The sequence below is a fragment of the Macrobrachium nipponense genome, chromosome 12 (genome assembly GCF_015104395.2).
Source record: "Macrobrachium nipponense isolate FS-2020 chromosome 12, ASM1510439v2, whole genome shotgun sequence".
Classification (NCBI taxonomy): Eukaryota; Metazoa; Arthropoda; class Malacostraca; order Decapoda; family Palaemonidae; genus Macrobrachium; species Macrobrachium nipponense.
The window spans coordinates 69,496,313-69,519,353 of record NC_087205.1 but is presented as its reverse complement, the minus strand read 5'-3'; the positions used below and the strand labels follow the sequence as shown (position 1 = coordinate 69,519,353).

The following is a 23,041-nucleotide window of genomic DNA, read 5'->3' as shown; positions in this document are numbered from 1 at the left end:
CCTTCAGGGGCCCCATTAGGAAATCTACCAAGGAGGGTCTCTAGGTGTCGGAGGGACGGACAGGGTCTGCCAGACAGTTCCTTCTCCGAAAGAGGGCTAGGGCCTACCTGTCCGTGCCCTTCCCAGGCATTGAAAGACACCCTGGATGAATGACTCATCCTTGCTGCCCTTCTATGGCTGAGCAGGCACCACCATGGGAAGTGGGTTGTGCTCCGGAGAGGGCTACCGGCTCACTCCAGGGGCTACTGGCTGAACCTGGAGCTTCGCTTGAAGCAGTCACAGGCCATACTAGTGGAGCCATCATAGGAGTCGCACTGGCGGGGTCCGGGACTACAAGCCTGAAGGGGGGTGGGCAAACGGCTTGGCCTTCTCTGCAGAGCATGCGGGGGAAAGGGCGACAGGGCAGCGGCGCACCCCGCTCGTGGGACCAACATGGGAACCACGAGCACAGGTGAACGAGGGGTGGACCATCTGACTAGGAAGTGGGGTGTCCGCAACGGTGTGCCCATTGTGGCGGCTACCACACCTATCCTGACCCCTCTATTCTAATCATAGATGGGGAGAGTGGAGGGCGGCGTGGGGAGGAGGGGGATGAACCCGCTCGACCCCACGTAGCATGGTGCCTCCTCTCCGCCCTGCACCCCCTCCTATGGGAGACTTCATCCGAGGGAGAGGTCAACGGGGCAGCGGTGCACCCCGCTTGCAGGACCATCATGGGAACCACGAGCATGGGTGAATGCGGCATGGACCGTCTGACTGGGGAGCAGGGGCGGTCTGTGACAGCGTGCCCTGTCGCAGCGGCTACCACACCTATCTCAACCACTCTGGTCTAGGGTATGACAGGGCAAGCAGAGCCCAGTGTGGAGAGGAGGGGGCCGAACTCGCTCAACTCCATGTAGCACTTCGCCTCTCTCTGCCCTGGCCCCCCTCCTACAGGAGTCTTCATTTGAGGGAGGGGATCGGTCCGACACAGAAATACCTCCTCTCTCAGAGGGGATCTGAACGGGGTGCGAGAGGTGTCGGTCCAAGACCGGGTCTGGCACTCAGAGGAACCCATCAGCTCCTAAGGGGTGCCGTAAACCTCCGGGGACACAAAAGGGGGCCTCGTCGAAGAGGAGGAAAACACGGCGGGAACCATGGTTGGACAGGGGCCAGCACTACCGACGCACTTCCGTGGGGGGTCTGAACGGAGTGCGAGGGGTGCCAGTCCAGGACCGGGTCTGGCACACTGAGGAACACGTCAGCTCCTACTGCTTCCGAGGGATGCCGTATCCCTCCAGGAATGTAAACGGTGGGAGGCCCGTTGGCGCAGATGAAAACTCCGGTGGTAGCCTCGGCTGGAACAGGGGACGGTTCTACCAACCCCAAGCCCGGGACCGGAGCAGGGGGTGAGAGTGCGACAGCAGAGGGAGCCACATCGGACCGCCCAAGCAGAGAACCCCGCGCCTCTCACATGGCCCACACCTCGGCTGGGGGCAAGCCACGGAGAAGGGAGCGGTCCCACCTGCCTTCAGGAAATCATCATCACTGGGGGAACAATCACCTGTACAGGAGTAGAAAATAACTGATCCTTGGGCTCTGCAATGGGCAGAGACCTAGCAATGAACTCAACTACGGCCTTGCAGACAAGGGTTCCTCTAAACAAGACTTCTTGGAGGAGACTTGTCCTTCTCTGACTTCTCTTGGAGACCAATGTATCCATTCCTCACATGTGGAGACTTGCAAGCAAGGCCCGCCCCAACACTTCGAGCACAAAGAGTGAGGGTCAAAGGGAGAGAGGACAGGAAGGCCCCACAAGACTTCGCCACCGACGGGCCTGGACAACACTGTTGAGGAGGAACGAGGGCTCCATCGAGCAAAGGGCACACAAACACATAAGGGAGGGATACACTAACACTCGAAAGGCAAGGTAAACAACGAAGGATCGGGTCGATACAAAGAAGACAAGCCGACACGTGTGGACGGGTCAGCGACCACTCTCCTACTAAGTAGTTCAACTATGATTACTCATGAACTTAGACAATGTTACTCTATCCAAAGATGTCATAGGGTCTCTACAAAATGTCTTGAGCAATCACTATAGCAAATAAGGAAAAAGCAAATGAATCTAAGGGTCTACTGGAGTCCTCCAGGTAGAAAGAGGCAGCATGAATGTCAGTTAGAATTCCACCCTCAATATCTGAAACCCAGTTCTTCATTAACGAGAATTAGGTACAATACTGACTGTGTGCGATAAACAAGTGGGATCCGTGTTTTCTCTCTCATGAGAAGACTGGAGTGCCTGGTCTAACAATATGGAACCAGAGGGGAAGGTGCCTAGACTCCCTTCAAATTAGCCAGCAGAGTAGAGGAATCAGCAGTGCAACAGAATCACTACAACCTGACAAAAATGACTGGGATAAGCACCAATGTGCCAAGTATTTACAATCCACTCGAGTTCCAAAGGAAGCTAACAGAAAGGCTCTCTCTTCAGGTTGAAGGTAAATGAACCACCCCCAGGTTTCATGAAAATGAAAAGCTTTGGCATGGCTGAAAAAGAGAAATGAATTTAAATTTGAAACTGAGCTAACGTAGCTGAGTAGCTAGTCACTAGATGTCATCCAGTATACAAATCTAATAACATTCCCAAGAACAAAAAGGCTCTTCCTCTTCCTGGCCATTCCCCCCCCCCCCCCCCCCAAAAAAAAAAAAAAATCCTGTTCATAAGCTAAGTGATCTAGCACTAGCTCTATGAGACATGTTTGACCCGATAGATAAAGATGCCAAAAAGAAACTTTTTTTTCATGCAATGTGTTTTGAGATCATTTGAGTCTTCATTTTACTCCCTAAGCTCTTCCCAAAGGGAATGTAAGAAGCCAGAGGGAAAGCATGGCTATTGGCAGAAAGAGTAAGGACTGTAGTGAAACCTCACATGGGCAATGTGGGCTAAGAACAGGTCACCACCAAGGAAAACAAAAGTTAAGGGCAATGCTGAAACTTTGCACTCACTTTACAAGGTTCACCAAAAAGATTCCCACGGAAGAGACAACGTGGATGGTATAAGAATCCCAGACAGAGAACAAATTTGAGACAGTACCAGAAGTCCTCTCCCATGGGTCAATACTAAGTGAGGACCCACCTCAGACAAAAGATCAGTCAAGTGGAAGGTAGACTAAAAATTAATTCATACACAAATAATTCCCCTAAAAAGGGTGCTAAAATGCCTGACAAAAACAAAGGCAATGGTGAGCAACATCCAATGCCACCCCCTTATTCTAGCAGGATGAGGAACAGTTATAAAGGGAGATCAATATCACCCTTGGATCAGGAAGAATTTCATGTGCCCAATGTCCACTTATGCATTTCGAAGGACTAGGAGAGTAGGATCACAAAAAATGCTGAAACACATGCAGTGCAGCTTAATGAAAATTGACAGAGTGGAAAGAGAAAACCTGGCGGACCTCCCCCATTCTAAGGACTGGGTCTCAGAAAGTAAGTACAGATTAGGTAGATTACATGATCCCTTCTGACGAGAAGGGGATCCACTCCTGATAAATCCATTGTGAATGTCTTGGTTGATTGCAATCATGTAAGGAAAGCATGAGCTGGAAAACCTTTCAAACCAAGTTGAAAGAATGAGTTGAAAATAAGAAAAAAAGGTGGGGAGTATACATCGTTCCACTGCAACAGGCAATCCAGGGATAATTTTGGAGTTTGGGTTAGTCATTAAATATCCAAGAGTCAGATGACTGTGATGAATTTGAAGACTAGAATGAAATCCACTATAACCCAACAGTTGGTTTAATGTTTTAATTTATCAGATTCATTATTCCATAATTTCTGCTATTTGCTCAAGACTGTGGGTTTTACTGATTATAAACAAATTACTGATGGGAATAAGTTTACTGGAATTTCTCATTATAAAATTGCCACTGTAGTTGCTTTATCAACCTCATTTCCATTAACACCTACAAGTGCAGGGATCAGACATATTTCATTATTTATATTGCTTTCCTACAACTTGTGGAAAACTTTTTCGAAAAAGGGATTCCTAGAACAATAATTTGAAAGTCTTAATCAACTTCAGTTACTGAAATTTACATAATTCTGTGGTGGCAAGATTTTAATATCACCTGCTGACCATACTGCTAAGAATTCTGCTGTGAAAACAGATGTACTATTAAGTTAAGAAAACCAGCTTATCTCAATAAAAAATATCACAGCAAATCTTCCACCAGGCGGAGATTGGATTCACATACAGACAGTCCCCAGTTATAGGCATGGGTTCCGATCCAACGGCTTGGACAAGTGAAAATCGCCAATAACCAGAAATCAGCGATTTATGGCACTTATGGTGCCAATAACCAGTTATGTAAGATATGTACTGGCACCGATAACCAGAAATTGGTGCCTGTGGCACCAAAATTGCCAATTTTTGGTGCTAGACAAGCGACATAAAACTGTATCGCCGATAACCGGGGACCACCTGTATTTATATGTGCAGTCAAACCTCGGTTTTCGTAGACTTTTTTTCTACGAAATTTTGTCTCGGTTATCGTACGTTTCCTTCCTTTGTGTATACTTGGAAACACTCCATCCGGGGTCCAGAGTGTGACCAGGCCCCATATCGAATGCTCAAACAAAGCATCCCATCTTCTTTTGTGACTCATTCTGCTTTTTTTTTTTTTTTTTTTTTTTTTTTTGAGTACAACTGCTAAATAAACCATCTTGAGGCCAAAGAAAGTTCCAAGTGCTAGCACTTGAGTAAAAAAGCACTATAGAATTTAAGAAAGAACTCATAGCACAGTGTTGGAAGAAGTTGCATGCCGATATCAATGAGAAAATACCTACAACAAGCACTACTGCTAGTGAAAGGCCAGCAGAGGCTAGTTTGAAAAATTTATAAAATGAATGGGTGTACATAATGTGCCTACTTCAGGGATTAAGGACATAGTTTGCAAAGTGGAATGATGTAAAAATTTTGTGGAGAATTATCATCCCAACAAAGAAGTTGTAATCCATGTGTAATAATCACATTTAATAGACATATATTCCATATATGTAAATAAGCCCATGACCCAAGGGGTCACTGGCGAGACAAGGAGTGTGATATGAGCTAATAAACAGGACGCAAGCTAGACGCTGCCGCGTTGTGTCTGTGACGCCCTGGTTTGCATTTGCCTGTGTAATTAAAAGCATTGTCTTGTAAAACAGGTCACAGTGCCTTCGTCTGAGAAGATGGTGACCTATAACCTGCAGAGACAACACGTGACTTCCTAGTCACATTCGTCTGTCTGTATGTTATGTATGCTGAGCTAAGCTTTGCTCTACCATCTTTGTAAAGACTTTTGTAACTTAGATCTCTACTTCCACTCATATTGAGACAAGTTCTCTGAAATCACTTCTTCCTCTAATCAAGAGATGTAGTTTCCAAATATATGTTAAGTTTGACAACGATGAGTTTGAAGTCTTCACCTCTATACCCAAAGAAGATACTAACGAAACTTAAGAAACTCTCCCTGCATCGATGTCACTCCGATGAGAATGGGAAGTAGACAAACAGATACTTGCGTATAACATCACAGGGTATAACATCCAACGGGACGTCTTTCTATACCTGAACACCTGAATTAGCCCTGGTCACTGAACAGCCCAAAGTACATCCCCACAAATTAGGTATTCAACTGTCAGCGCTACCAATGCTGCAGGTAAAATTTATTGAGTTACTTGTGGTATCGCTGGCAATGCTGCTGCAATACCAGAGGGTGGTGGGAATCATTCAGGTAAGTATTACTATATTAGTTTTATGAAAACTTCATATTGCAGTACACTCCCTGAAAAAACTGACTTAGCCTGATTAACAACACTTAAATGAAAGTGGGATCAATCTAATTCAGCCCGACCTGACAACTGAACATAAGCAGGTAACTCCATACCAACCCACCATGTGTAAAAGAATGTAACCTCACCTAGTTTTCCAACTTGGTAAGTGAGGATTGTGATGGTAATTGCTTCCTAGCAAAGAAAGATAAAGGAAAGGAGAACGCCTTTTCGAGAAGTTCGGCAGTAAGGAGGCTTTCGCACCCATGTTGGAGGCGCCTGTTTCTCGCGGCTGTTCTGGAATTGTCGGGCGTGTTGTGGAGCGCAAACACGCGCCAATGTGTTGGGAGAAATGCCGCGTTTTCTGATGCAATACCTCGTCTAGATTCATCTAGGGACTCCTAGTAAACTCGGGAGTCTGTGATGCTCGCAGTAGGCCCCGCCCCCAGAATGCCGTATAAATACAACGGAGGAAGTAGCAGGAGGAGGAAGAGAGAGAGATTGTAAAAGAGAGACTCCAGTTAGTCACAGAGAGTAAGAGCCACAGATCAGATTATCAGTGAGAGATCAGCAGCAGCAGAGAGATCATCCGTGAGAGATAAGAGAGGAAGGACCAACGAAGGATCAAGAAGAAAAGTTGCTCGAGAGTTGGTTGGATATTGGTCTAATCGTCTTCAGGAGTGGACGACCGAGTTGTCTCTATGTTGAGCAGACTCCGGAGAAGAAAAGGGGGAGTTCCTGCCTTACAAGTAAACTATTTTCTGCAATACAGAGTCAAGAGGACGTCTGCAATTGACGGTCTCCTATTGTGAAGCCACTGCTTGGAGTCACTAAACCGTCCTGCAAGTATTTGAATTACCTCACTGTTCCCCCAGTTCATGCAGTGTAAGATTCTATCTTTTTTATGTAAATAGGAGATACCATTCTGCATTTACCTTTGTTAGTAAGCTTGTAAATAAACCTTTGTTGTGTTAGTGTTTCTTTCTATATTCGTATCCCCAGTTTCAACTGTTGGTGTTGAAAATTTTTTTTTTATTTATTATTTCATATCGAACCTGAAGCGGACCTCTCTCAGAGGCCGTAACATTGTGTCGACCTTTGCCCAGGATATTTCGACACCGTAACATTTGTGGCGACCTTGCCAGGATATCAACACTTTAACAGTTTGAAACAGGGAGGATATAGAAAGAATCAGAATGAGTGAGATGTTGAGAGAGTTTATTGAGTTGGGTAAACTACTGGGTCTTGAGGGGAATGATCTCCGTGAGTATGTTGAGAAGAAAGAAAGAGAAAAGTATGAGAGAGAGGAAAGAGCAGCTGAGAGGGAAGTGCAGCAAGCGAGAGAAGCAATGATGATGCAGCAAGAGAAAGAGAGAGAAGCAATGAAAATGCAGCAAGAGAGAGAAATGTTGGTAATGCAGCAGGAAGAGAGAGAGAAAGAACGTATGCATGAGTTGGAAATTGCTCGGTTAAAGGAAAGTACTCATAACAGTCGGACAGGTGAGAATGCAGTCATGCCTAACATATCAGCTTCGTTTCCAGTGCTAAAATTAGTACCAAAGTTTGATGAGGAGGATGTTACGACATATTTCATGTGTTTTGAGAAGTTAATGGAACGAGTAGGTTCTCCTAAAGAAATGTGGACTTTATATTTGCAGTCAGTTTTGAGTGGTAGGGCACTTACTGTGTATAGTTGCATGTCTAAGGAGGAATGTAATAATTACGATATCGTGAAAGAAACCGTTCTTAGCGCATATAGGCTAGTACCGGAGGCGTACCGTAAGAAATTTAGAGATTTGAGAAAGGATGAAAATATTACGTATGTAGAATACGGAAAGAAGTTAGATAGGCTGTTTGTTGATTGGTTAACTTCTGCTAAGGTTGAGGATTTTGATAGTTTGAAGAACTTACTATGAGATTCAGGGCTTCTGTAACACAGTTTTTTCGCAATAACTTTTTATCTATGCATTTCATAAATATAACGCTTATTCAGAATACATATTATATCAACACATAAATTTTGAGCGTATTCTGCACTACGTAGGTTGAATAAATTTGGTACTTATAATGTAAAAGTGACCTTTTTTGAAGACGGGCCAACTTACTCAGAGAAAAGGTTTCGAACGCACTCGTTACGTAACTTATGACATCATTTCTTCCCTCTTTCTCGATGGATGATTGGCTATATGTAACGAAGGCTAAACCTCTGGCAACAATGTAAATACAAGCAAAGCAGTACACCTTTATGAACTCTGGAACCTCCCCACTGATAATTGTCATAATGAACAAACCAACAAAATATTTTAATAAATACAAAAACACTTCGATTATTAGTCTAACTCCCAAAATAAGTTTCCAAAGAAATTACAGTCTACTTTATAGGTCACAATCAGATTGACAAGATGTAGGGAATAGTTCGTAATTACCAAAAACATAGTAGACAAGCTTGATTTGATAACTGCTATATCCAATGTCAAGCAATTTTTATTTATTGGCTATCTACCTATTTACTGAAAAAAAATAGCCGGTACCATATATTGGCTTTAAACCTTCACCAATAATTATCGTCAGAATGGTGACTTCATGAGGCTCCACCCACTTTCGCCTCGTTATAATTCAGGATAACACTGAAGGCTACCATGGGCATTGTTGGATTAGAAAATTTAACTTCTGGCTATAAAAACTAATTTCTCGAGTAGTTGTAAGAAGTGCTAAATGATCCTCAAGGATCCCAGCAGTTGGTCTAAACGTTTAATTCATGTATATTACTGCTATACTGTTGCGGCACTACTGCTACAGTAGTATTACTACGCTAGCACAGATACCCCACCCACATCTATGTATCGTTCCGCCATTCATAAAGTCTTTGGGTTTCAGAGCCGATGGAGTTTTTGTCTGGTGGATGGGCGGGGCAACATTTAGTCAAAAGGAGTTTGTTTACCTTGCTTACGTAATGAATGTTTTTCGACTCTTGGCTCGTAATCATTGGCCATGGCGTCGGCTAGTTCATTTTTACTCTATAAAAATTAAAACTATCGGGTTTAGGTTATTGATAATGCTGACAAAATTTGTGTGTGATTGTAAAATATACATATGTCAACTTTCAGCTACATCCAATGCTTTGACAAGGAGCAAAGTCCAAAAAACCGTGTTACAGAGACCCTGAATCTCATAGTAGTGTCGTTAGAAAACTTCAAAGATAACGTATCCCCCGAGATTAAACTTTATATAGAGGATAGGCGAGAAGTAACTTTTGCAGGAGCAACTAGGCTAGCTGACGAATAGTCAAACTCATAATTTGAGTGTTAGTAAGAAACAAAACGATCCTTCGTCTGGTAGAGTACAAAGCAGTAAAGGTTTCAGTCCTAGTAATAGCAATGCGAGTAAGAGTGACTATTCCTGTTATACATGCGGAAAGCCTGGTCATACGTCTAAGGTTTGTAAGAGTAAAGTGGCTTCTAGTGGCTCAGAATTAACTTGTTTCCGATGTAATGGGAAAGGGCATTTAGCGAGGAATTGTGCAGTAGAAAGGAAGGACGGTAAGAAACCAGTGTCTCTAGTTAACCTTTCGTCAAGTAGGAATGATGTGATGAGAGAAACTAGGAAAGTTTTCGGCGAATTTCTGTCAGAAGGCGTAGTTTCCTCTCTTAGAGGAGTAGATTCGAGAGAAGTGGTCTTGCTTCGAGACACAGGGGCTGCTGTCTAACTGATTCGAAGAGAGTGTGTGCCGAACAGGGCAGAAATCAATATGGAAGAGAAAGTCATGTTAGGTGGATTAGGATTCCTAACACTTGTGTCCTTTGTCCTTTGTTGAAGTTGAATTTAGAAAGTCAGGGAGTGTCCGCAGAAGTGAAACTTGCCGTTGTGGACAGTTTGCCCGTTGAAGGCGTTGACATTATTGTTGGTAACGACTTAGCTTTATCCAAGAATGTGAATCCTGTTGTGAGGAATATTCCAGTGCCTGAAATGGTAGTAACTAGGTCGGGTTTAGATACAGACGTAGACTACGGTCATAATTTGTTCGTGGATTCGAACGTGAGTAAGTTCGTGGATTCGAACAAGAGTTAGTTCGTGGATTCGAACGTGAGTGAGTTCGTGGATTCTAACAAGTGTGATAGAGGTAGCGAGGCTGATCTTCGCATGAGTGTGGCTGAGAGACCGGACTCTATCAATGTTGACAGTGTTAGCCAAACGGAGGGCGCAGCTGTCGAGAGTAAGGTAGTAATTGTACCAGTATCTAGTACTAGTTACGGTGATGAATTAAGCTCTATCATTTTGGATAAGGATGAGCTAGTCAAGTTGCAGAGAGAGGATGAGACACTAACCCGAATTTTTGAATGTGAGCTGGATGATGATCTCGATGATGTGTGTAAGGAAACGTTTTGTTTAAAGGACGAAGTTTTGTGTCACGTTCGTCCTAAGTCAGGTAGTGAAGAGGGAATCACAGAAAAATTAATAGTTCCTAGGAAGTTTCGTGAACTAATTTTGAAGTTAGCACATGATGAGCAAGGACATTTAGGAGTAAATAAAATTTTCAAGTGTATTAGTAGGGAGTACTTTTGGCCTAAGATGAAAAATTATGTATGTTTTAAGAGGTATGTTATAAGCTGTCATAAATATCAAATTGCCGGGAAACCGATTCAAGTAATTCCTAGAGTTCAGTTGTTTAATATTCCTTCAGAAGGCGAATCTTTTGATAATGTAATTACGTATAAATATGTTCGGAACTTTGCCTAGAAGTAAGGGTAGAGATGATTGCATAACTAATCTTGAGTATTATAAAAACAATCTAAGAGATGTTTGGCAGTTTGCGGAGTTGAACGGAAGCACTTGGCACTTAGCGAAAGAAAACGCAAGAGGAAGTCAAGGGGAAATTAAAGGAAAGCATGATCTTAGAGCAAAAGAGAGAAGTTTGTGTGTAAGAGATAAAGTTTTAATACTAGTCCAGAAAGAAGGTTCCTCTTTATCTCATAATTTCGACGGTCCTTTTTCAGTGTTAGAGGAGGGGAAATATATATTATAGAATTGATGTGGGTAAGAGTAGAGCAAAGGCAATGAATGTAAATTTGCTTCAGAATTATAATGAACGCCCCATGCCGTGGCCTCCGCCCGTGTAACAGTGTTACTGAGTGAGATTAGTTTTGAGAAAAACACAAGAGGTGTTTTAGTATTTATAAGTTTTAATCAGAGTTAAGAAAACGGAAAAAGTAAGAGAGAAGGATAATGTTATAGTTAGTAGCCTCTAGAGATTTTTCTCAGAATGAGTAGCCTAGTGACCGTTTTCTGTTTTGGCACGAGTGGTTGAGTGAATGAAGAAGTATTAAAGCTTTATGCAGAATTGTTTCCCTGCTGTTTAATTCTTGCTTCTTTAAAAAAAAAAAATAAATAAATCAGTTTATTTCATTTTTTTCTCTTTTGAGGGGGCGTGATGGTAATTGCTTCCTAGCAAAGAAAGATAAAGGAAAGAAGAACGCATTTTCGAGAAGTTCGGCAGTAAGGAGGCTTTCGCGCTCATGTTGGAGGCGCCTGTTTCTCGCGGCTGTTCTGGAATTGTCGGGCGTGTTGTGGAGCGCAAACACGCGCCAATGTGTCGGGAGAAATGCCGCATTTTCTGATGCAATACCTCGTCTAGATTCATCTAGGGACTCCTAGTAAACTCGGGAGTCTGTGACGCTCGCCGTAGGCCCCGCCCCCAGAATGCCGTATAAATACGACGGAGGAAGTAGCAGCAGGAGGAAGAGAGAGAGATCGTAAAAGAGAGACTCCAGTTAGTCACAGAGAGTAAGAGCCACAGATCAGATTATCAGTGAGAGATCAGCAGCAGCAGAGATCATCCGTGAGAGATAAGAGAGGAAGGACCGACGAAGGATCAAGAAGAAAAGTTGCTCGAGAGTTGGTTGGATACTGGTCTAATCGTCTTCAGGAGTGGACAACCGAGTTGTCTCTACCTTGAGCAGACTCCGGAGAAGAAAAGGGGGAGTTCCTGCCTTACAAGTAAACTATTTTCTGCAATACAGAGTCAAGAGGACGTCTGCAATTGACGGTCTCCTATTGTGAAGCCACTGCTTGGAGTCACTAAACCGTCCCGCAAGTATTTGAATTACCTCACTGTTCCCCCAGTTCATGCAGTGTAAGATTCTATCTTTTTTATGTAAACAGGAAATGCCATTCTGCATTTACCTTTGTTAGTAAGCTTGTAAATAAACCTTTGTTGTGTTAGTGTTTCTTTCTATATTCATATCCCCAGTTTCAACTGTTGGTGTTGAAAATTTTTTTTTTATTTATTTCATATCGAACCTGAAGCGGACCTCTCTCAGAGGCCGTAACATTGTGTCGACCTTTGCCCAGGATATTTCGACACCGTAACAAGGATGATTATGGAGAGATTACCTAAAAATCAGTCTTATATCTAAGATCTCGTCTCAGTTATAATTCCCTCCCATGTGGAATTCTATACCTCTCATGTATGGAGGGGAAAGTGAAACCTCCCATGTGGCAATCTAACCTCTCATGTCTGGAGAAGTTGAGTGAGCAGGCCCTTCGAGTTCTCAGCTGTTCACTGACGTAGATGACTGTGCCCAAGTGCTGAAGACGTTCCAACATGACGATCGGGATCTACCTAGCTTCCAAGAGACGAGAAATACACTTAAAAAGAATCCTGACCTACAGAGACCAACTACCTGAACCCCTAACGCCCTACTGATATGAGAATAATTATAAAATTGAGTTGGCCACAACAAAGGGACCTAGCGAGTAACCCTTCTCTGAAGAAAACTGGATATCCCTAAGGTAGAAAGTCGTGAAAACCACACTGACTTCCAAGTAGCCACCTCTAAGATCACCGACACCAAAAAATTCCTTAAGAAAGCTGATGAAGTAGCCATCCCGATACTGTGCGCCCTTGGACATGAAGAACTCGAAGGTTCAGAAAAGGATGAAGAACCATCTGACACTTGAGTAATAACCTCTTGCAAAAAGAAACTAATCACATTCTTGGAAATTGGGCAAGATGGACACCTAGGGGAAACAAAGGTCCTAGGATGAGGTAAAAGTTTCTCCAAATAAACTTTGAGAGCTCGAACTGGACACAACAGCATTTCAAATTCGTCACCTCCCACAAAATCCTCTTATGATGAAGCTAAATGATCTCGGAAGGGGATTCAATTCTGACTCGGACTTTGCAGCAAATCTTACAAATATGAGGGAAAAATATCCTGCCTCAAAAAAGAAACCATCCTCGTCACTGCCCAAATCTCCCCTATCCCCCTTGCTGTCGCGAGAACGACTAAAAACACCACCTTCTTGGTTAGCTCTCTTAATAATAACAATTCTAAGGGTTCGAAAGCTGAAGAGATCAACAGATTAAAAACAGGGGGCCCAAGGCGGAATAACTGGTCGTTCTATCCTAAAGGATCTTAAAGATTGCATAAAATCCTACTGGTCACAAGTTCTAGCAGGTGAAACCTGAATGTGCTACTGAGCATCATCCTTTACCTAGCAATCGTAGAATACAATAAATTCTTTCTCTTCCTCAAGAATAGGAGGAAATCTGTCACTTTAGCAATCGATGGACATGAAATACCATGTCCCTCCTTTCGGCACCAGCTATGGTACATAGCCCACTTAGCTAGTTTCCTAGCTGATCTTCTCAGACAGAAAGACAGTTGGCAAGCCACTGCCTTGGAGAGTCCTGAATGATGAACTGTTCGCTAGACAGTCTTTAGGCAGCTAGCTTCAGCAAGCGGAGGTTCTGATGGAAGTAATGGAAATGCGGCTGTCTGAGAAGATTTTTCCTCTCTGGATGGAGTAATGGAACTTCTGTCAACATGTCCAGAAGGTCTGGAAAACAAGGTCTTTGGGGCCAAAAGGGGCTATCAAGGTCATCTGCATGTTGGTACTGCTCGAGCTTGACCAGTATCTGATGAGTTAACCCGAAAGGAGGGAAGGCATACACCTGAAGATTGTCCCAAGAGTGCAGCATTGCATCCGTACCGCGGAAGTTCAATCTTGCAGCAAAGAGATCCACAGTCGCTGGCCACCTCCTTAATAGATGTTATACCTCTTCCTGCACAGAGTCCATTCGCCCCTGAGAACTTCTTGCAAATGACTCAACATGTCTCCCAGGATATTGAGTTTCTCAGACACAAATTCAGGGATTAGAGAAACCCTGTGGTCCTCACACCAACGAAGAAATTTGAGCTGCGTTGTTTAGCACTACTGATCTCGTTCCTCCCTCTTTTTTTAAGTATGACACAGCTGTAACGTTGTTGCAAAAGGGGGCTACCACCTTGTTGCTTACTTGTTCCAATAAACAACTTAGCGCCTCTTCCACTGCTCTCAACTCTCAAAAATTTATAGACTCCTCTTGAACCAGATCCCTCCCAAGACTGCTGGCCTGAGATTCATCCAGGGTTGCACCCCAACCCTGATCTGAGGCATCTGTATACAGATGAACGTCTGGGAGAGGGAGTCCAATTTTACGCCACTGGTCCGATGATGCTCTTCTGACCACCACCGAAGATCCTTCAGGCAAGACTCGTCCGAGACTACCACTGCGTTCTCTTCCCGGAAGTCCCTTCTACAACAAAGATTGGATCTTCACCACAAACTCTTTCCCTTGGATGGAAGATGGGGAATAAATGGGAAGTCAAACCAAGGAGTTGGGCTCAGGATGACGAGAATGAAACAGGACTCTGTACCCATTCCTCAACACCCCCACTACCCAACTCCTTCCAGATGTTCCAAAGTGGAGCAACACATCCTCTTGCAGGAGAGGGAAACATCTCCTATCTCCGAAAACCCTTCTTGAACGAAGCAGGCTTTGAAGAGGGGGTAGATGCCGAACCCTTAGAAGGAAAGCAAACTTTCTTCAGCCATCTTACAGGGGATTTGGAACTAGAATGTATAGCTGGAGATGATATCCTGGATCCTTTAGGGGTCATGAATCATAGTTTGCTGTGACTCAACTGCTGCAGGCGACGACACGAAATTAACCATAGCAGAGATATCCTCCTCTCTAAACAGACTGTTGCAGAGCACAAAGGGCGCTCTCAACAGAACCTTCTTATGAATATCAGGATAGTGCCGAGGCAGATGATTTAGAAAGAAGTCCCTCCCCCTTCTTACCAAAGAATGTTGTGCAGCCAGCTGAAATGTTAGCCTTGTATGCCAACCCCTTCGAAACCGAGGTGATGAGGTTGTCAAACAGAACAGGATTGGAAGAATACTCATTCTGCTTTAGAAACCCAATTAATCCCAATAAAATCCACATAGAATGGGACAAGGCCTTCACTGGCTGAGAAAGGTGTCCTACAAAATACACACCTTACGAGATGAGACCACAACCAACCTATTTGACGAAGGCACCTGAGAGAGAGGAGCCTCAACTGATTCATTGAGTGGAACTCTGATACTGGAAGAAGGGTTACCCGCTACCCTGTAAAACCCCTTCCGATTTGGAAGCAAGGTTGAATCCTGCTTACCCAACCCAATAAGATATCCTAACCTAGTGTCTGCCTCTCTCAAAGCCTGCTCGAGCTGGCCAAACCAGACCAGCCTACTCAATATTTGAGAGACTACTGGTGTGGTTGAGTACAGCATTTCACATTGCCTGATTCAGTTATGAAGGTTCCTCCAGAGCCTTAGACTGCAGATAAAGTGAATAAAATCCAACATCCGCTTGTATTCGCTTTCATTGGCTCCTCCGCTTCCATACAACGTTCTCTATCAGGCTGGTCCAACCGAATTGGAACAGGAAAAGAGACAAGTTGACCACCTGTAAAATCTACACTCGATAACCCGAACCCGCTACCCCTGGATGCGTTAAACCAACACCTGGCATACCTTGTCCCATCACCCCTGAGCCAACCAAACTTGCTTGCGTAAACTCTGTACCAACGACGCAACAGTTGAGCCACCCACAATCAACTGCACAAACCCCACACCACTCAGCGACGATGACATAACACCTGAGCTGACCGCACCTGGGCGAACAACACCAACACCTAATAGCGGAGAAGCTGCAACACCTAGTCTGCCTAACCCTAGCTGAACCAACAACCTACCCGGACAGGTATCCGGAGCAGACGTCACATTGACTAATGGAGGGGGAGTAATTACTCCTGGCTAACCCGCAACCAAATCAGAACCAAGATTGCACACCTTAGATGGAGGAACAGACAAATCCCCAGGGAAAGTTGAGAAAGAAGTTGAAGAAGAAGAGAAAAGGGAAGAAGCTACACTGAGTAACCACCGGAGCACCTACCTCAGAAGTTGAACAGGTGGAGAACATACCAACCGGAACTGCACTCAAAGGTGCTTCTATGGACATGCTATGCACTGAGGAACCCATCAGAATTGCCGACTGAAGATTACCATCTACTCTAAGTGAAAGGAGAAACTGAGGATACAATTGGTACAGTTACCTTTGATGATTGCACAAGCAAATCGCCAACAACATGTAGCCCCCGCATGAACTGCAATGGAGACATTATGTCTTAAACCATCATATGATGAATATACAGCTTTGCGGAAGGTTCCGCAACTGTCTGAGAAGCATGTAAACCAGAAGTCTGAGAACCTACCGGACCCTTGGATGGTGCTAAGGGAGAAGGCATAGAAACAGGATGAGTGAGTGAGTGAGCAAAGACTCTGAGATGACCCCCGAAGACCAGAAAAAGCTGGTTGTGTAAAGACCCTAGATGAAGGTTTAGAATGAAAAGTGGGAAGGAAAGGATCAGAAGCAGTAGAAGCAGCCATAATTTTTGGAGAAAGAAAATAAATCGACTCTGTACCCCACCAATAATCTAGATAAACATCATTAGTGAACTCAGGAAAATTCTTCAATACGTGTTCGAGAATGTTGAAAATCCCGAAATGGAAACATTAACTAATAATCTATATCCTTGCGAGAAACCCAGCAAATGTGCATTATGCTCAGCCACATTAACTCTCTTGTGATCTGATGATGCGTAGTCAATCATTTTTTTCAGTAAGAGCACAGATGATGCGCTGGGTGCGTCATATGTAAGTTATTTTGGGGGGGGGGGGAGTCTATCATAAACTTAGTTGATGCTATTGGGTCGACAGATGAATCTTGAAGAAAACGCAAACCTGACGCCACTAGCTCATTTAGCTACGATAGAAAATGCAACATAAGTAGATTGGAAAATCTGAAAATTGCACTCCGTAAAAAATTTGCATTTTTTAAATCAATTACAGCTCATTAGTAAACATATTTAGAGCAAAATTACTGCTTCCACTTGAAAAGATAAAACATTTCTACACAATCTAGGTATATATCAAACTACCCAAAGCTAATTATTATACTTTTCATGATTATTTCCAAAAAATATAAACTATTTTTCTTAAAAATTTCATGTTCCTCCTATCGGTTTTATTATTTCTAAGCCTCGTAGGTGTTCTGATTGCTTTAGGAAATAATTCAATCATTTGCCAACATAATAACACTAGCCAGAAATGCATATCAGTTACAGTTTGGATGTACCAAACTTTAGCGAAAAACTTTCCCATGCGTGTGTTCTTTTCGGCCCGGGAGAAAAGTCATGTACCTTACACCCTTATATTTTTGGCCTGTGTGCAATAGGGTTAAAACTTTGATCCCCAGAATTACTGCCACCAAAAGATAACCCAAACTTATCAGCACTGACAAACCCGAAACCACATCCACATGCCCACCTACAGACCTAGAAGCCTTCTGTTGCAGAGCCTTCGAAGCAGAAAATAAAATCTCAGATGGATCCAATGACGCACCTGTCATACTATAAACCAACTCCGAACTCGAACCCGAAGAAACCTGCCCCTTCAACTTGTCTTCCTCCACATTACCTAACCTGTCATCTCTACTAGTCTGTGTCTGAGCTAAATCTAAATCAACCTCAGAACTTGCAACTTGAGGGGAAAGGGGGAATTCTGGTGCCAACACTGCCTGCTCTGCACCAGGGAGGCCGGCAGATCCTACCTTTGAGGTTTGCGGGTCTCCATGACCTCCAGAACCCATTAGGGTTGGTTCTGGAACAGGCAGGGAGGCTGAAAGAGAAAGATTAGAATCTTTTACACTAACACTATTATCCTTACTTTCAGTTAACTTACTCATCAAGTTAGAAAATAAACTCGACATATGATAAACTTTCCTCTAACTTTCTTAACAACTGATTTTAAGGCTTCTTTATCAACTGACAGTACCTCTACCGTTGATCCTGACCTAATGCTTACTCTGGGAAACTGAGGATTTCCTGTGCTTAATGTAATCTCCCATTTGCTCTATCTACCAATCCCTACATTCTTCACACCTTTGGCTGATGCTACACTGAACTTTCCTACATGTAATGCAGAGAGAATGTCAGCCTTGTTTGAGTGTACTCATCTTCCATTTGCAGGACGTGCAGGACCGATGAGCACCGAAACCTTCAACAGCAGATTCCTTGGATGTCATGGCAGTAGACGAAGCAAAAGCAGAGGCGTTGGCTGACGACATTTCCTTGTGTAACTTATCCATCTCAAGTCCAATTACCAAACCAAGTAAAAACCCAGGGGGAAGTTCCAAATCCAAATCAAATGTAGAAAAAACCAGAAGAATAGATGTTAATAAATGGCTAAGGTTGTAATCTAGTATCTAGAAAACAAAATCTATTTAATGGGGGTCGGGGTAAAGACCAAAAGTTCGCCTGATGCGGGACCACATCCTCACAGCACAGTGAACTAATAACAAGTGAGGTGGTAGGCCTCTGGCGGCTGGTATTTGCAGCAGTGTTGCCAACGATACCACAGGTAACTCAGTAGACCAATTTTACCTGCAGCCTTGGTAGCGCTGACAGTTAAATACCTATTTATGGGGATGTAGTTTGGGCTGGTCAGTGACCAGAACTAATTCAGGTATTCAGGGAGTCTAAGTCTATTGCAATATGTAATTTTTGATAATTTTGGGGGTCTGGTAAATATCAATTCTATTTGCATTATTCCTTATGGAAATTATTGTTTTGGTTTTTTCATTGTTTCGGTTTTCTTGGGAGGTTCTGGAGGGGATTATGTACGAAAACTGAGGTTCCATAATATATATATATATATATATTTATATATATATATATATATATATATATATATATATATATATATATATATATATATATATATATATATATATACACACACACACACACACACACATATATATATATATATATATATATATATATATATATAATATATATATATATATATATATATATATATATAATATATATATATATATATATATATATATATAATTTTTAGATAATCATTATGTGTGTACAGACATATACAGTGAACCCCCAGTATTCGCGTTCTCCAGATTCGTGGACTCACACATTCGCGGATTTCTCTTGGGAACGTTTCCCCGCATTCGCGGTATTTTTCTATGATAAATATCCACAAGTTCCTGTTTTTTTTTTATGAATTTTATCATAAAATGCACTTTTTGAGATAAAACTTAAAAAAACCAAGCATGAAAATTTTTAGTGGGTTTTTCTTGAGTTTTAATTAACAAAATAGGCTGTCTAGCATTTTTATAGGGGTTCCAAACATTCGTGGGGTCTAACTATTCAGCGTGTGTGTGTGTGTGTGTGTGTGTGTGTGTGTGTGAGTGTGTGTGTGTGTGTGTGGTACGCATCCCCCGCGAATACGGGGGGGACCACTGTACTTTGCACAGCATCAAAGAAAGAGAAATGAAAGTACTGGAAGTACTATATTTACATTCAAAGACCCATATAATTTATTTAACTCTAACTTGGAATGGTGAGGAATGATTGCTTATGAAAATGTTCCTCAGAGTGAAATGCTATCTAATTGGCGAGTCACTTCCTGAATCTTTATTAGGCTTACAGTGAAGAGCAAGAGGAGGCTCGTCAGTTCCAATAATTCATCTTGGAGAGGACTTGCATACTCCAGTGCAGCTTCTAAGCTCTTCGTAAATCTTGGCATTTTGTAGTTAATAGTACTTTCAAATTAACCTCATTATCCTTTGCAAGTGATTCTTTGTCTGCCAAACACAGAACAGTCCTTATAAACATTAACCTTTGCTCTCTCGACAGAGATATTTTTTTATTTCCCATACTCTAGCAATCTACTTGCTATGCTTTTACTTACTGCTCAGTAAATACCTAATAAAAAAATCAGAGTTTAAGAGATGTTGAATGTTATAGGCTGCCCTTCCACCACAACATGACCTTCCTCCTTCCTCCTTCCTCTCTTTCATATTTGTCATATTTGTTCTTCTTATACATTTTGGACAATGATTATCCACTAATCAGTTACATTTTGAATAAGTTAAGAATATGTAAAGTACGTATATTCATTATATGAATATGTAAAGTATATCATTACCTCAACTACCCTGCACTCTGCAGCATCCTCATGGGCACTTAAATAACTATACGGTGGCTTTACTTTGCTCCCCTAACAATAAATCAATTTTAATTTTTCTTTTATATTGACATCTAAAGTTTACAAATACTGAAGCATACTAAAGCCCTTTCTTTGCTGACATTTTCAATACAGGCAGTCCCTGGTTATCGGCGATCCGGTTTTAGCACCATAAAATCGGCAATTTATGGCGCCATAACAGGAAAAGTTCCAGTTATCAGCACAATATGCCCCATTATGGCACCAAAAATCACCGAGTTTCGGTTAATGGCGGTTTTTGCTTATGGGCACACTCCCAGGAACGGAACCCCCACCGATAAGTGGGGACTGCCTGTATTCTCTTCTGCATGTCATTCTTACTTCTGTTATACATTTCTGTAACTTCCTCCTCTGATTCTGCAGTTATCAAAAAATTCATTTGCATACAACCTCACCTTTTGCACCTCTCTGTAGATTTCTTAAATACCTTGATAAACACGAAGGATTGGGTACTGATCATCGATGGATGTCAAAACATCTGGAACTATTGTTTTCAACATAAAATGGTAAACATACTATGTACAAACAAAGATCTGGTTGACAAATAATTTCAAAGCTGTATTAAATTTTATCTCTATACCATATTGTAATATAACTACTGCTACAATGGTCATTTGCTACAATACTAAATATATTTACAGTCATCATGAATACAAAAAATAAATTTTACAACTTTTCTTTCACATTATTACAATGAAATAATGTGTAGAACCTTTCTTTCACATTATTACAATCAAATAATGTGTAGAACAATGAATTATATCAATAATATCAGATAGAAGTTTTCTTACTTGTTAATTTTATCCACAAAACAATTAGGTAGACATGAGCTTTAAACTAAAATACAATACGTACAGTACAGTAATATTCAAGTTCCCAAGGAACTCATGTTTTTTCATATTAAATGAGGCACAATATTTTTACGTCATCACAGGAGGTACATTAGCTTACAATTACTGTACTAAAAGAAAAGGAGTGATGAGATTTACTGCTCTGCTTTGTCCAAAGATGACTGCTTGATTCGATAGTCACTTAGGGCTGCTTTGATAGCATCTTCTGCAAGCACTGAAATTATACAAGATAGTTAATGAACTGCCAAGTGCACAATATGATGTTGTAACATCCCAAAATAAACAATAATGAAAAAATGCATTAAGGCAAAAGGAGGATTCAATTAAAAAGCACAATGACCTCTTAGAGTCATTAATACGTCTATTATATACGATAAAAAAGTAAGTCTACAATATATGGTAAAAAAGTATGCCTATGATATATGATAAAAAAGTAAAAGGTGTCTTCACATACAAACTTCATCTTTGGATTTCTCAAGGAATATAGCCAAGTTATGATGGAAAATGAGTTTACCAGCCCACATGACCTCCCATCAAAACTATGAGTATCTGTTATATCAATTACACCATTAGCAAACATTGCTGCATATAATATACTGCAAGCATACTTGTGACCTGATTTTCGGTCATTTAAGGGTTCTACCAGTACAGTGAAGTGCGTAAGATGCAATAAACGTGTATTTTCATTAATAGTTACACAGGGCCCTGCTACTAATATTGCATTATTCCAATAATATAGCTATAGTCGGAAGGTAATCTGAGGTGACATGCTTCGATCACTGTCTTGAGAGGCGTGCCCACACCCGTCAGCTGCTTACACCTTAATGATCATTAATTTTTCAAACTGAACTAGCTTAGGTCATAGGTCTAAGCTGATTAGTCTCTTATAATCAAAAGGAACCAATAAGGGTCTTCGATATAAGGCACTCATTTGAATTAACCATGCCAACCTATCAATGAATCAGCAGTATCTGTTCATTACTCTCTGATCATTACGTACAAAACATCTCATAGATTTTCCATTATGTCTCACATGAATTTCTATACAGATCAGTTTACTTGTTAGTCACCATAGATGACATTCCACACCCAAAAGCATGCTGAAGAGCATTTACTTATACATTTATATGTACTTTTATCTCACAAGAGATAACCTACAAAAACTGACATTTTTATAATAAAATTCAATTTTATATATACTTACCAAGTAATAACATGGCTATATTTTCTACTTTAACGGCAACTTTAAATTCAAATTTCGCGGTAGTGCTCTACTGATTTTATGAGTAGGTAAGTGCCCCACCCACATCTGGGGAAGAACAAGTGAATTGAAACAGCCACAACTAGCATTTTGGAAATGCTTGTCATAACCTTACCTGGTGAGAGAGATAGAGCAGGAAAATACTGTCTCCAGTTGTTGCTCATATCAATCTGTGGGGACATGACTAGTGTCAGGGGTTGTCCCACTTCAGTGGGAACTTTGTGGTCCAGGAGTACTTTGTTGACATGCCTGCTCTTTGACTTGAGTCACAATAAAATCCTCCAATGCGTCTCAACAGAAGGTATTATTAGACTGCAATAAAGCAGTCACATTGGGAAGTGACAAATTTTCCAATACAGTGGGCCCCCTTATTCGCATTCTCCGGATTCACAGACTTGCGGGTTTTTCCGACAATAAATAATCACTAATTAGTGTATTTTGATGTTATTCTCTTGACTAAATAAATTGTTTTATGATACAAAAATTATTTACTAATTTTAAAATATTAATGCTGATCAATACTGTATTAATAAGTTTAATAAGATTAATATATCACATAATAACAATAATAATTCTCCCTCTGTCTCTTTTACAGAGATGTAAGTTTTTTTGATAAGTAAATAAATGATTTATTAATAGATGTAAGTTTTTTATGATATGTAAATGATTT

General features: G+C 41.6%; 1 protein-coding gene across 1 annotated transcript in view; it reads right to left on the bottom strand.

The window, feature by feature from the left end:
• Window positions 1-20,796: 20,796 nt before the first annotated feature.
• LOC135224587 (iron-sulfur cluster assembly enzyme ISCU-like) overlaps window positions 20,797-23,041 on the bottom strand; it is a 244,126-nt gene continuing 241,881 nt past the window's right edge. Inside the window, exon 4 of the mRNA XM_064263721.1 lies at window positions 20,797-21,324. Coding sequence (XP_064119791.1) covers window positions 21,245-21,324 — 80 coding nt within the window. The 3' untranslated portion in view covers window positions 20,797-21,244. The remainder of the gene's footprint in view (window positions 21,325-23,041) is intronic.